The sequence below is a fragment of the Tachysurus vachellii genome, chromosome 5 (genome assembly GCF_030014155.1).
Source record: "Tachysurus vachellii isolate PV-2020 chromosome 5, HZAU_Pvac_v1, whole genome shotgun sequence".
NCBI lineage: Eukaryota > Metazoa > Chordata > Actinopteri > Siluriformes > Bagridae > Tachysurus > Tachysurus vachellii.
Genome location: NC_083464.1, coordinates 21,602,438 through 21,616,464, shown reverse-complemented (window position 1 = coordinate 21,616,464; position 14,027 = coordinate 21,602,438). Strand labels below are relative to the sequence as shown.

Below are 14,027 nucleotides of genomic sequence, written 5' to 3'. Positions count from 1 at the left end.
ACACACACACACACACACACACACACACACACACACACAAAGTGACTTTATCCATACATCAGTTCCACCTTTCTTTTCTGCCTTTGTAGTTTTGTAACTCTTGTAGTCATTTAGCTCTCTGACCTTTTTCATCATTATTAAAGTGCTGATATTTGAAAGGCTTTGAAAGCTCGGTAAACAAACAGAGGAGAAATAGCTGTAGATTATCTTACGCACATTGTTTAAATGAACGATATGAAACCAAAGTATGGCGCCAGGATTTTCTTAATGGTTTAATATGGTTTCATTTCTGTCAGCAGTTTTATGTTTATGCTTTTGTAAAACCACAGTGTTCTTGTATTTTGTGTTATGAAGTTCTAATTAGGTTACGAGAGTGTTTTTTTTTGTCTGCTTTCCTCTGCAGGAGGTCTTTAAGGAGCGCATAGGATATTCACAGCTCTTTGATGTTTTAAAAAGTCAAGGGCAGCCGACCAAACGGCTCCTCCAGGAGCTCATGAACATGGTACTTGAACTCATTCACTGTTCAGCTGAAATTTTGAATGTGACCTTGATATGATTATGAACTGAATATATCTCACATGTCTACTTTTGTTTCCACCTTTTAAATCTTTTTTCGTTTCTCTACTCATGCTGTCTCTTTCTCACTCTCTCTTTCCTTCTCACATGCCCTCTATCCTGTCATATCTCCCTGCACGTCTGCAGGCTGTAGAAGGCGAGCACTGCCAGGCTGTCCCGCTGGGAATCAGTAACGAGCAGCCCCTGCTCCTGCTTCTGCAGTGGCTTCCTGAGCTAGGCTCTCGCTCTCTGCAGCTGCTGGTGTGTGAATGGCTGTTGGCCGTGTGCCGCGGTTCTTTGGCGTGCCGCTCTGTGGCCGTGGAAGCCGGTTTGGTTGACGCCGTTCTGGATGTGCTGAAACAGGGGTCAGAGCGGCTTGAGCGCCAATGCGCAGACGCTCTACTGGGCCTGGTGCAGGAGCTTGGCTCACTCTCACTGCGCCCTCATCACCTGAAGAGCCTCTTGAGCCTCTTGTGCACAAAGTCAGGTTCAACACCTCATCCTTACTGCACTCGCACCATACGGGCACTTGCTGCAATGGCTGCCCACACCCACACGGGCAGCAGCGCTCTGCAATACTTTGACCTCACACCGCCCATGGCTGGTATCATGGTGCCCACTATAAACCGCTGGCCGGGTAACAGCTTTGCCTTTCACGCCTGGCTGTGCCTCAACAACAACTTCCCTCCTCCAGTGCAGCAACACCACTCTGAATCGCATGCCACCATCCCTGAAAATACGCTCCGCATGACCAAGGGCCCTCGCCGCAAACAGCTCTACAGGTGGATTTGTTTTTCTACCCAAATACATTACATGTGTTATTATAGCGCATTTCTTTATGCACAGTGAATTATAACATATCACAGTGAATTATAACATATCAATGTTCATGGTTACTAATCTAAATAAAAGACTATCTGTATCCTTGTTGAGTACCTATGGCACAGGAATTTATAAAGAAATGTCTTGTCTGTATATGTAATGTGAGTCATAAAACACTTAATGCAATGTTTAATTGATTCTCCTAGCTTCTTCACGGCAAGTGGAACAGGGTTCGAGGCTTTCTTCACCATGGAGGGAGTGCTGGTGGTGGCTGTGTGCACCAAGAAGGAGTACATGGCTGTTTCACTGCCAGAGATGCCCCTCAACGATGGTGCCTGGGTGAGTGAAGTCGACGCTACGTACCCCACACCCACACAAATATGCATGGCTAGTGCATGTAAGGTGTAAAATTTCTAAAATATTCTGTCTTTTTTTTTTCTGCAGCACTCTTTAGCGATAGTGCACATTTCAGGTCGAAGACCTTTCGGACAGAACCTTGTCACGATCTATGTGGACGGAAACTTGTGTAAGACAGCACAGCTGCGCTTCCCGACACTCAGTGAGGTAAGGAGGACAAAATAAGGTGCAGAATCCTAAAAACACACTGACTTGGGATGGCCTCAACCGTTTGTTTTAGACATGTAATTTACTAGGACTAACATACTCACACTATATATAAATAAAATGAACTGTCTTATGATGCAATATGTGAATCTAAATTACTATCTCCACATTCCAGCCTTTTACATCCTGTTGTATTGGTTCAGCGGGTCACCGCACCACCACTACTACCACCTCGCCGACTCTGACTCCCCCGGTACACTCATCTGAGCTGGCGTTCTCTATGTCTGCCGGTCCTCCGGCTCTCACCCGCTCTCAGTCTTTCCCAGCTTCGTTTGCTGCAGGAGGGGGAGGGCGCTGGGGTTCAGTAAGGGATGTCCCTGTCTACACCATTCCTGCAGGACTACAGGATACAGAGTGGGGCTCACCCTCATCACTGGATGGCCTGCTGGGCACCGCCTTCATATGTCACGAAGCTCTGCAGCCTGCACAGACACGCACACTCTATATGGCTGGTGAGAGTCTCACACACACACACACACAAACGTCCACATATGTGAACAATAGCAATATAATAAAGAGCATACAAGACTTGTAAAGAAATGACGTGACACACCCACATATGCACATGTTGACATTCTCACACACAAGCAACACTGTTTGCTAAACAAAATTAGGCAGAAAATGAAGAAATAATTGCACCACCACAGCATGTTATCAATTAAATTTAAACCGTACGAATGTCAAAATGGTGCATCGCTTGTGTATATGATACTTTAGTGAGCTCTGCTCTGATTTTCTGACTGCAGGTCCCAATAGTGTGCCCTTGTTTAAGGCGGATGGAGAAATCTCAGAGCTCTGCAGTAAACTCCTGCTGTACTATACACCTCAGGTAGGAACAGCCTCATCTCTTCGGTACTGACCTTGTTACTAACAAATTGAGATTGTGACACAGTGTATTCACGGTTTGTGCATGCATACAGCACCTGTTATTATTTTACATCTGAACATAATATGAAGTTCAACAACCATTCGCACTGTGACGTGGTCTATTTTCCTAGAACAGTGCATCTATGTTTTATTTCTCTTATTGCCAATTGGCCAATAATTGCACATTTCTTTTCATTTAAATATGCTGTTTAGAAACACATTGTTATATTTGATATATAAGACATGTTATACACCTAAGACATGTTTAAATTCTCTCACCAGGGTTGTTTTTGTTTCTCTTGAAGTCAATAAGACACAAAAGCACATCATGTCATGTTACTTAAAAGCAAGAACGTGCAAAGTCCTCTGTCCTAAGAACATACTGAATGTCACAAGGCTTTGACATCAGAGACGTCAACACGTCTTCAACGTCTTTTTAAAGAAGCCATTTGAATGATTAGTCAGGAAATGAGCTGTTTGTATAAAAACTGATAACATGTGCACTTTAAGTCTTGTGCTGCGTATAGAACGTTAATCATCATGTGACCAGTCAAATAAAAAATATTCTGCAGCACTCTGAAAAGTGAAGTATTTTAAAAGTGTGTTCTGTTTTGTGTTTTGTGTTTTGCAGGCCTTCAAAAACCAGATCTGTCTGGATCTTTCTCCCAACCATATGTATGATGGCAGACTAACCGGACACAGGGTCGTCAACTGGGACATCAAGGTTCAAACGCTTTACTGTTCACATGGCAGCATTTAGGAGTCTGCATAGTGATTTGTCAGCTTAAAGCAAAACACCGTACAAGAGAGCGTGCATCATGTATTTTAGTATTTTCTAACCCTGCCCCTGGTTGTGTTTGTGTAGGATGTGCTGAACTGCGTGGGTGGAATGGGCGCATTGTTGCCCCTGCTTGAGCAGGTCTGTGTGCTGGAGCAGGGTGAGGCTGCTGGGCAGGAGACCTCTGACTTACTGGGACCAGATCTGACCTCTTCCAGGGGTCCGGCAGGCATGCTGCTCCCTCTGGGAAAATCCTGTGGTTAGTAATAGTGCAGAATTAAAGTGGATCAAAAAAGAAATAAAATAAATTGGAATAGTTAAGACAGTGTTCAGCTTCTTCAAGAGTGCAATTGGCTAAGAGTTAGCGTCTTTAGAAACACTTAAATCGTTTCACGGACACACTGAAGAATCACTAAACAGTGTTCAGATCTCTAACAGTTCATTTACACAGTGAGCCACGATGACAAACAGACAAATAGACTATCTCTGCACATTCAGTAGTACTTTCTCAACGCATGGTATTCATCCATGTGATGTTTTTATGAGCTTTCAATGGAAATGATATACAGTTCCTGCTCTGATCTAACAATAGATTTTTTTTCTCTCTCCTTCACTCCTTCAGAGGGCCGTTTGGAAAGGAACAGCGTTGCCGCATTCCTCCTTATGGTTAGAAACATGCTGCGCAATCACCCAGTCAATCAAGAGGGTCTTCTCCAGTGCCATGGTCCACCTATTATAGGAGCCATGCTAAGCAAGGTAGCAAACGCTCCCACTACAATACCTCAGGAAATATTATCCCTGCACATATAGGCATTTTCTCCTTAGTGTATAACATGCATGGTTATTTATACTACAGCACTGTTGAATTCTCGATTCTGATCCCGAATAGTAAGTGTTCATTAATTTTCTGTAACAGCATGGCTTCAACAGCTGACAGTAGTGTTGTACAGAGATTCGTATAGCAGACGCTGCATATGTAATTTTAACCTAGTAATTGGCTGAAGTTTGTTCAAGGTGATAACAGGCAGTAACAAGCAAGGCATCTTAGACAGAGGACAAACACACATCTGTTTGACATTCGACATTTCGACATCATTTGGCAGATGCCCTTATCCAGAGCGACTTACATTATCTCATTTTTGTACAACTGAGCAATAGAGAGTTAAGGGCCTTGCTCAGGGGCTCAACAGTGGCAGCTCGGTGGGCCTGGGATCGAACTCCCAACATTCCGATTGGTAGCCCAACACCTTAACCACTAGGCTACCACATGCCCCATGTATGGAGAACAAGGTATTTCTAGGACTGCACACGTCACTACGTGTGCATTTGTATGCACACCCTGTGACAGATGTTGTAGATCAGGTGGTATTGAGAAGAGGTCTGTGGCTTTAAATACGACTCCTATACTGTATGTTCATTGATGTCTAAAAAGCTTGCTTCAGCCAACACGTCACTATGCCACAACAAACAGGTTTCATATTCTGCCAGACTCACACATTACTGTTCACTTTGTTTCTGTCTCACTTTCACTGTCTCTCTGTGTCAGGTACCCAGCACGATGATGGATATGAGTGTGTTGATGGCATGCCAGCTGCTGCTGGAGCAGGTCTCCAGTGAGGGCAACACCACTCTGCTGTCTCAGCTCTACCAGCATCTCCTGTTTGATTTCCGCATCTGGGGGCACAGTCACTTTGCAGTCTGCCTCGGTAAATGCAGATGTTACGGGCCAGTTCCACTAATGACTGTGTTCTGAGAAAATCTGATCATAACACAATACACAAAAAAGCTCCTAAATAGTCATATTGATATTTTTGTATTGTTTTATGTCAATTAGTTTCGATCTGCAGGTAAAACCTCAAAAGAGCTGATTTAGTTAAAGTGTTAAGCAGAAGGTCATGAGCTATAAAGTGTTGCTGTGTGTGCGTGTGTGTCTAGGTCACGTGCAGTATTTGTCCTCTATCTTGAAGGAGGGCAAACAGAGAACACGCAGGAAGTATGGGGTTCAGTACATCCTGGACTCCATTCGCTCACACTACAGGTAATATCAGCAAAATACAATAAAGCACTGCTATAAAAGATAGACTGTAAAAGAGGACTCACAGAGTGTGTGTGTGTGTAGTGTGGAGAAGGATGGCAGTGCTCTGTCAGATGAGAGGAAGACAGTACAGACATCACTTTTTGAGCTACTGAAAGATTTCCTGCTGAAGTCTTCCACTACGAAGGAATTGCACAGTATTCTGGCGTACACTGAAGTAGTGCAGGACCAGCAGCAGGTAACACACTCACTCTGACTCTGACTCTGACTCGGTCACTGTTTTCGCACTGTTCTCTTCTATTTTATTCACAATAAGTCTATTCTATATTGTGCTGTTTTACTGTGTTCTTTTCCATTTGATTTAATTCTTTCATTTTCTGTTGTCCTGACCTATTCAATTCTATGCTAAGAATATGGCATAGCTAATATATTCTATATAGAGCGAATATAACTGCACTCATTCATATACAGTACGATCACATTCAGTTATATTCTATTCTGCTCGACCGCATTGTATCCTCTTGTGTTCGGTTCTGTTCGAATCTACTGTATTCTGTTCTAATCTGTTATATTCTGTACATTTTACACATTTCTGTTTTTTTCCAGTCTAGTCTATTCTGTTCTGTTCGGTTCCATTATATTCACTTGGAATGTGTTTTGCTCTGTTCTGTTATGTGTTCTGTTCTGTTCCGTTTTATAAATTTCTATTAAATTTCTGTTTTGCTTTTTTCTGTTTTGTTTGGTTTTCTATTCTACTCCATTCTGTTCAATTCTATTCGGGTATGTTCTGTTCAGTTCTGTCTATCTTGTTTTTTTTGTGTTAACAGCCATGACACTCATGTCATGTCATATTTATTTATATATATATATATATATATATATATATATATATATATATATATATATATATATATATATATATATATATGACATGAGTCTATGCATCTATGGAAAATTAATATATATATATATATATATATATATATATATATATATATATATATATATATATATATATATATATTTATTAATTTTCCATAGATGCATAGATAGAGTTTATTTATTTATGACATTTATATCACACGTTTCTGTCTATCTCTCTCTTTCTCCCTCACAGTCTTAACCACTTCCGTTTTCGTTAGCCACAAAAAAAATGTTTGTTTAATTATAAAAGTGCTTGCTCTCTATCTCTCTCCCATTTCCTCTCTCTCTCTCTCTCTCTCTCTCTCTCTCTCTCTCTCTCTCTCTCTCTCTGGCTGTGTACAGGCGATCATGCTGTTGGATGTTTTGTATACTGTGCTAAGGAGCAGTCCTCAGGCTCTGTCTGTGCTGCCGGACTGGGGGGTGGAGCAGCTCTACTGTCTGCTGCTGAAGCCCAGCTTTAATGATGATGCACGTGAACGAGTGTTCAGGGTGAGCACATCCATCGCTTTTCCTTTTTGTTTATCCAGTGTGTGTATATTCAAAACTGCATACTGATTCTCCATGCTGCTCTGAAGATCATGTACAAAGTACTGAAGAGCGAGCGAGTCCCAGAGCGTAACAAACAGCGTGTCAAGCTGCGAGAACCCACATATCTGGGACTGATCTGCTTCCTGGAGGACGTCCCAGTCACGATGACAATCATCCGCTGCCTGTACGAGCAGGTGCTGGCTACAGGTAAACAGCTGGTGAGAAGTAGGACAACGAAAGGTACAACATGGTTATGAACTTCTGGTTCAAATGTAGGTCTGTGTGTGTGTGTGTATGTGCTGCAGATCCCTCACCCAGCTTCAGAGACCTTTTGGCAGTTGTGTACCTGTCTCATCGAGCTGATCTCTCTGTTCGACTGGATATATGTCGCAAGGTAAGTTGCTACAAAGAAGAAATAAGAAAGACATGAAACTTGCAGAGGTTTCAGTCCAAAGGGCAAAATTGGAATCTTATTTGTGGTTATGGATTACGAGAAATCACAAAATCATTGATTGGTTGTTTTATCTGAACATTTTAAAGGAATACTACATCATGTTGTCAACATTATCATCCCTTATCTGTAGTATCCGGGTAATTACCATGGATCCTGTAGTTTGGCATGTTTCTCTGTTCTGAAAAAAGAATGTTTAATCAAAACAAGCCCTGGTCAGGAAACTGAACATAGAGGTATCACTTCCCAGCGATGGTGTAACTCTCATAGCCACAAGCACTCCAGTCTGTTTTGTATTGAGATCATGTGATTTGCCTTTGTTTTGGTTCTAGCCCTCTCTCATCCCTAGTCCGGTCATTGGTATGTTTCCCAATTGTATCCAGGTATTCACTTTCAAGCTTGTAATCAGTTTGGCCTATTAGACCTAGTTGTTTCTATCTGATGTTCAAAGTATTATCATTCATTTCCCCATGAGCCTTGTAGTTGAAGTTCTGTGTTCCTGTTTGCCAGGTTTTCACCCTTGCTCATTTTCATTATTTATTTGCCAATGCATTTTCCGTGTTTAAGGTAGTCTGCTTGTTCTCTGAGAACAGAAGCGTTGTACAGAATCATGATAACTACAGTACGTGATTTTTTCATGAATGTTGAAAATTGAGATGAAATTGTGCCAAAGCATCAGAATTCATGTCCATGGTCATTTTTAAATACACAAATGCATTAACTAGAGATTTGTTTCTAAAGTGCTGTAGAATTCTTTAAAAAAAAATGAATGGTGTATGAATATAGTTTAGGTTTAGAGATATTGGTGATAACAGTATAACCTGATGTTTTTCCCTCCACCTGTAACCACTTGCAGCTTTTCTACTTGATCTACTCCAACGACGACTACGTTAAACAGCTGGCCCGTCAGCCTGGCTGGCAGGACGTTCTCACTAAACTCTATGTCAAAGAGTCCTATGAGTCTCGTACTACTAGTGTATCCAGTCCTCACCCCTCCCTGGAGCCTATACCCACCAGACCCCTTCTCCGAAGGGATGACAGCGTGGACGGCCCTCGCTCTGACATCTTCATCCCTTACAGCTCCCAGCGTGAGGAGGCAGAAGAAGACGAGGACGATGAAGAGGAAGAAGCATCTCGGGATATTACAGAGACTTTTATGGGATTGTCTCTATCTCCACCTGTTGGAGGTCAACTGAAAAGCTTCAGTGACTCGATGAACTTCAAGTCTTTTGACTCAGTGGAACAGGGAAGCCGCTCGTCATCGCTGTCCAACACAGTGGACGTGCCATCCACACAGCTGCTGGAGGAAGTGGATGAGGGGCTCTATCAGCCTATGTCACCCTTAGGTACCTCTCCTGATCTGGAGCTGGGAGGGCAAAGAGGACCTCAGACTCCAGACACTCCGTCTTCTATAGAATATAATAAGCCCTTTCTTGGGCTCAGAGCACGCAAGAGTTCCAGCTTGTCTAATGTGTTGGATGACACCATCTACTCCACTGAGCCTCCAACCGCTGACACCATCTCCAACAACTCCAACCCACAGGTACAGCACCGACAGCCATAAGTGATATAAACGTGTTTGTTTCGCTTATGTTATTAAGCTGCCACATTTTACCTTAATCATTTTTCAGACAACAGAAACATAGGACCGGGTAAACATACTGGAGTTTACTTTGTACTTAAACACTCAACACTTCTTTTCTCTTTTTTGGCTCTCTATCTCTCTTCAGCAGGCCCCAGAGGAGGAGTTGTGCAACTTGCTGACTAACATTGTGTTCCAAGTTCTGTGGACTGGCACAGATGGTACAGAGGATGCGGTGTGGCGAGAGAGAGGGCAGGTTTTCTCAGCCCTCACCAAACTGGGCTCTTCCTGGCAGCTTGTACGCCACCCGGATGATATCAAGCGCAAGTGAGAAACATGAATTTCACCTCTGTCGAATTACTGGCATACCACTGGGGTGTGTCCTATGTGTGATGTGTGAAATCCTATGAAATGTTTTGACATAACAATCACAGAGTAGCTCAAAACTCTGACTGATAAGAAACATCTGTTGCAACTAGTCATACACAACATGTTACAGCTGGAAGGTAGGATAAAGCAGTTAGGCTTCCAGGTCAAACATAATGAATGTCCAGGCTTTGTCCTGACACGTTGTAATGTTTATTTATATTAAAAATGTTTATTTTATATGTATATGTTTGTGTGTGTGTGTGTGTGTGTGTGTGTGTGTGTACACATCATTGGTCTGAATAAATGCATGTCGTTTTTGGCATAATTTATTTATTTTCACTTATAATGTGCACAATACTGTGCTTGCTTATAGGGTTAAGTTAGTCGATATGTTAACATAATGATACGAAAAAATCTACATGTTTATAATGTTGTGTATTCTTACATTATAGTAGATATAAAAATCATACTCTCTCTCTCTCTCTCTCTCTCTCTCTCTCTTTCTCTCTCTCTTTCTCTCTTTTGTTTTTTTCTTCTTGTGAATTTAATAATACAAAAATGCACGTCACGATGTTGAGAAACAAAGCACAAATTACATTCTCTTGACAGAAAACTTTATCTCTTTAAATCTGTTTATGCATTACATCTGCCGTAGAAGCCCACGTAAGATGTTACTATAGAAACGAGAGTGCTGTGGTTTAAAAAGAAAAAAAAAATGACATAAGACTGTGTTCTTTGCTTCCATGGATATCGATTCATTTAATTCTACTGTATATTGACTCTATGTTTGTGTTTCAGTCTTTTGGAGATGATGCTGGAGTCATCTCTTTCAGACCTGCGGGACTCAATGGGCTTGTCTTTGCCTCATATTCCCTCCTTGCTTCGCCTCCTCAGACTGCTACAGGATTTCCTGTTTGCAGAAGGCACTGACAATCAAACTCTGTGGAGTGAAAAGGTACAGGATACGAGTATAAGCGTCCCACTGTTTTCCGCCTGTCATACTTACATACATGATAAAACATTTTAATAGCAATCATAGAAATTTGTCTCTGTCAGAAAGTGAAATCTGTTTTTATGCCAATTTTGAAACTTCAACTAAATTGATCCGATCAGAAACATAATGTGAGTACAGTATATTATAGCTGCACTATTTTATCATGCACCTATACACACATCCTGTATATCCACACACCCATACATCGTTTGAGTAGTGTGTCTTCTCTGGTCTGTAAGCATTGTTGTGTGTGTGTGTGTGTGTGTGTGTGTGTGTGTGTGTGTGTGTGTGTGTGTGTGTGTGTGTGTGTGTGTGTGTGTGTGTGTGTGTGTGTGTGTGTGTGTGTGTGTGTGTGTGTGTGTGTGTGTGTGTGTGTGTGTTTTCAGATCTTTGAAGGAGTGGTGAATCTGCTCGACAGGCTGCAGGCATGGCACACCACTTCTTCAACAGCCGGCGCTACAGAGCTCAAACGGATGGCCCAGATTGGCTTGTGGATCATTACAGGATACATACAGCAGCAGAACACACAGGTACACGCACAGGTACTCAATTTATAAACTCAATTTGTAAAGTAAGAACTTATGTGAAGAACTATCATCAGGAAACAGCAGCTATTTCCTGTTATTATAAGCAATCTTTTATCAGTCTTACAGTTGCTTTAAATTCATGGCAGTATTATAGCTTATTTAATTTGTGGATGGTGATATTTAATTTACTATTTAGTATTCACATTATTTCTGTTCTATCTCTAAAAAACTGTCTTAAGGATTTAGTTCAATGAATTTGTTTCAGAGCAGTCTGTTTTTCTTCCGTCAAAATATTTGGAACAGGTCAAAAAAATAGGAACAACTATTTAAACAGAGAAAAAAATCCCAATCAGTAGGAAATATTTCCATTCACAAGAGCTAAGCAAATGCAACGTGAAGAAAAAAGAAGAAAGAAAGCTCAAAAATTAAAATAACAGCCACAGCTACACAGGTCTAGTAACATCACAGACCAAAGGAAAAGCATGCCAAAGGTGAAGGTGTTCAGTTTCAGGGGTTGAGGTCAGAACAGCATTCGAGTTCTTCTAACCTTTCCAGATCGCATCTTCTTTGACTTGGCCTTGTGCTGGAACAGGTTTGAGACCTTTTAGGTCCAGTAAAGAGGAATTGTAATGCTATACCATGTTGTACAGTTGTGTGATTCTACAACAGTTTGGGGAAGAAGTGCATACAGGAAGGACGGTCAGGTGTCCATCCTTAAGCATCTATATATATTAAATCCTTACACTACATTTGTACAGTCCTATCAGGACAAAAAGTATGTGTGGTCATGAAGTAGCATATTGCACATTAAGTACAAAAATTATGAACATAATATGGAATGTAATACACATACAGTACAAAGGATGTTCAGAGGCAGAGTCTGATATGATCAGTGAAAATGAGATGCATTGTACATAAGCGAGGGCAATTCATGAATGTTTATTCTGCATCTGCACTGGTTGTTTACACAGGTGTGTGAGATGGCGTGTGTGAAGCTACACAGTCTGCTACAGACGGTGTTGTGTCTCTCATGGGAGGAGGTGTGTTTCCTGTTGGGTCGTCTGGGAGCCACTCTGTGGCCTGCAGAAGGCATGTCTCTGACTCTTGGTACAGCAGGCATGGAGGCAGTGCTGAGGCCTCTGGTGCCTGTGGTCCGCACACTTCTGGACCAGCACGCTGACCCCACAAAGCTGCAGCAGCTTCTGCCCAGTCTTCCCCCTACCAATGGTAGTGCCACCTTCGCCCAGGACCTGCTGTCCTACTGCAACACAGTCGAGTGGCAGCTCTTCTACTGCAATCATGTGAGTAAAAAGACTGAAACGACCTTACAGTCTCAGTAATGCGTTAAAGCACAGCGTGACATCCAGAATGACAATTACATTCAGCAACGTATTACAGCGGGTAGAATCTAAAAATAATAAATGCTGTTTTTCTGGATAAAAAGCTATCCAACCAGGACAGAATAAAACATGACAGTGCATGCTGTTCAACATCGGGGTGGTGTTATGCCCTTACTACCTCAAAGTTGATTATTTTCCAGTATTGGCATGACTCAAAGTATTTCATTCCCTTTACGCCACAGCAATATGAATTTAATTGTAATACTTATTAATGAACTTATTAATGAGTTTATCGTTACATTTTTGGTATGAAGTGGAAGTGTACACAAGACACGCTAGTGCTGTATACAGATTTTCTCTCTTAAAGATGGATATATTGCAGCTGGCCGAGCACGTGTTACCGAGAAGCCGTCCGTCCTGAACAGTTTCCTGTGGAATTAATATTTCCTTAAAGAAAACTTCACAATATGAACTACTGTAAAAAAATTTTTTGCCCTGCCATGTGCTGTCAATAATACGTTACTATAAAAATGAGAATGTTTAAAATATGATTTGAAGTACATTCAGAAAAATGACTCAACTGTTAATTCATTCGATTCAGAGTTCAACACCACTATGGCATAATTATGTGTATATTATCAGGACTGTACTACAACTCTATGGATCAAATGGGCGATTTAACTGGGCAAATAATGCACACAGCAGCACTGCATTTCTTTTAAGACGAGGATTCTGATCCTGTCTGCGATATGAGTCCATATTTAGACCAGTTTGAGATGAAAGCAGTCTGCATTGCCAAAGCAAGGCAGATAGGAAGGTGTGATTTATTTGCGGCATCTCCCAGCTGCAAAATAAATCTTGGGTGTAGATTAAACAGATGTCTACCTCGCTGGCTCTGGAGAGACTTCATGGAGCAGAATATGACAAGACAGTCATTAATCTGCTCGGGTTGTATATACAAATCACAGACTACATTATCATTCCATGCCTGAATGTGTGTGTGTATGTGTGGCACAGATATATCTATGCATGTGCAGGTTATGTTCAGCTCTTTGTATCTGTGTATGTACACAATGTATGTCCATATTTCTAGACATTTCAATGAACTGTAAGCTAATCTGTGTTTTTTCTTCTTCTTTCCATTTCCAGGTCAGACCCACCATGCAGCAGTATGAGCTGGACACTTTTGGGAAAAGTCACGACTTACTGTCCAATTTTTGGAACTCCTGTTTTGATGATCTGATGAGCACCGCTGAAAAGAAGCACAGGGAAAAAGCAGATTGCAAGGCCAAGTTTCAGGTTTCTGTCTAGTCTTGATGATGTGCTTTGTGTTAATGAAGGAAACAGATTTGACTACCATTCTGTTTTAACTCCTGCTTATCACTGGTAATTGTGTGTGTGTGTGTGTGTGTGTGTGTGTGTGTGTGTGTGTGTGTGTGGGTTTTCAGGAGTTGATTGTAGATCCATACCTGAAGCGTGTACGCATTGAAAACAGTCGCTACATGAGCGGACAGAAGCTAAATAACAGCCAGCAGGAGGTGGTGTGGAAGCATTGGAAATCCCTGTGCAGGCTGCTCACCAGTGAAAGAAGAGCATGGGCAAACAGGTGTGTGTGCACGAGTAAATCCAGG

At 41.7% G+C, this 14,027-nt stretch overlaps 1 protein-coding gene across 13 annotated transcripts in view; it reads left to right on the top strand.

Moving 5' to 3' along the window:
- The window catches only part of nbeal2 (neurobeachin-like 2), a 53,931-nt gene that overhangs the window by 22,872 nt on the left and 17,032 nt on the right, over window positions 1-14,027 (top strand). For 7 of the 13 annotated variants that reach the window (XR_009648453.1, XM_060870449.1, XM_060870443.1 and 4 more), the window contains 22 exons: window positions 404-502; window positions 703-1,337; window positions 1,584-1,716; window positions 1,822-1,941; window positions 2,117-2,453; window positions 2,748-2,830; window positions 3,500-3,592; window positions 3,734-3,905; window positions 4,269-4,402; window positions 5,193-5,352; window positions 5,582-5,684; window positions 5,766-5,919; window positions 6,948-7,094; window positions 7,181-7,340; window positions 7,439-7,527; window positions 8,441-9,127; window positions 9,315-9,493; window positions 10,334-10,490; window positions 10,916-11,071; window positions 12,028-12,357; window positions 13,546-13,695; window positions 13,845-14,002. Coding sequence is in view for 12 of the 13 variants with exons in the window: in XM_060870449.1 (XP_060726432.1) it covers window positions 404-502; window positions 703-1,337; window positions 1,584-1,716; window positions 1,822-1,941; window positions 2,117-2,453; window positions 2,748-2,830; window positions 3,500-3,592; window positions 3,734-3,905; window positions 4,269-4,402; window positions 5,193-5,352; window positions 5,582-5,684; window positions 5,766-5,919; window positions 6,948-7,094; window positions 7,181-7,340; window positions 7,439-7,527; window positions 8,441-9,127; window positions 9,315-9,493; window positions 10,334-10,490; window positions 10,916-11,071; window positions 12,028-12,357; window positions 13,546-13,695; window positions 13,845-14,002 (4,436 nt within the window). In the remaining variant the exon portion in view is untranslated. The remainder of the gene's footprint in view (window positions 1-403; window positions 503-702; window positions 1,338-1,583; window positions 1,717-1,821; window positions 1,942-2,116; window positions 2,454-2,747; window positions 2,831-3,499; window positions 3,593-3,733; window positions 3,906-4,268; window positions 4,403-5,192; window positions 5,353-5,581; window positions 5,685-5,765; window positions 5,920-6,947; window positions 7,095-7,180; window positions 7,341-7,438; window positions 7,528-8,440; window positions 9,128-9,314; window positions 9,494-10,333; window positions 10,491-10,915; window positions 11,072-12,027; window positions 12,358-13,545; window positions 13,696-13,844; window positions 14,003-14,027) is intronic. The other 6 variants (XM_060870447.1, XM_060870446.1, XM_060870441.1 and 3 more) reach the window with 3 other exon arrangements.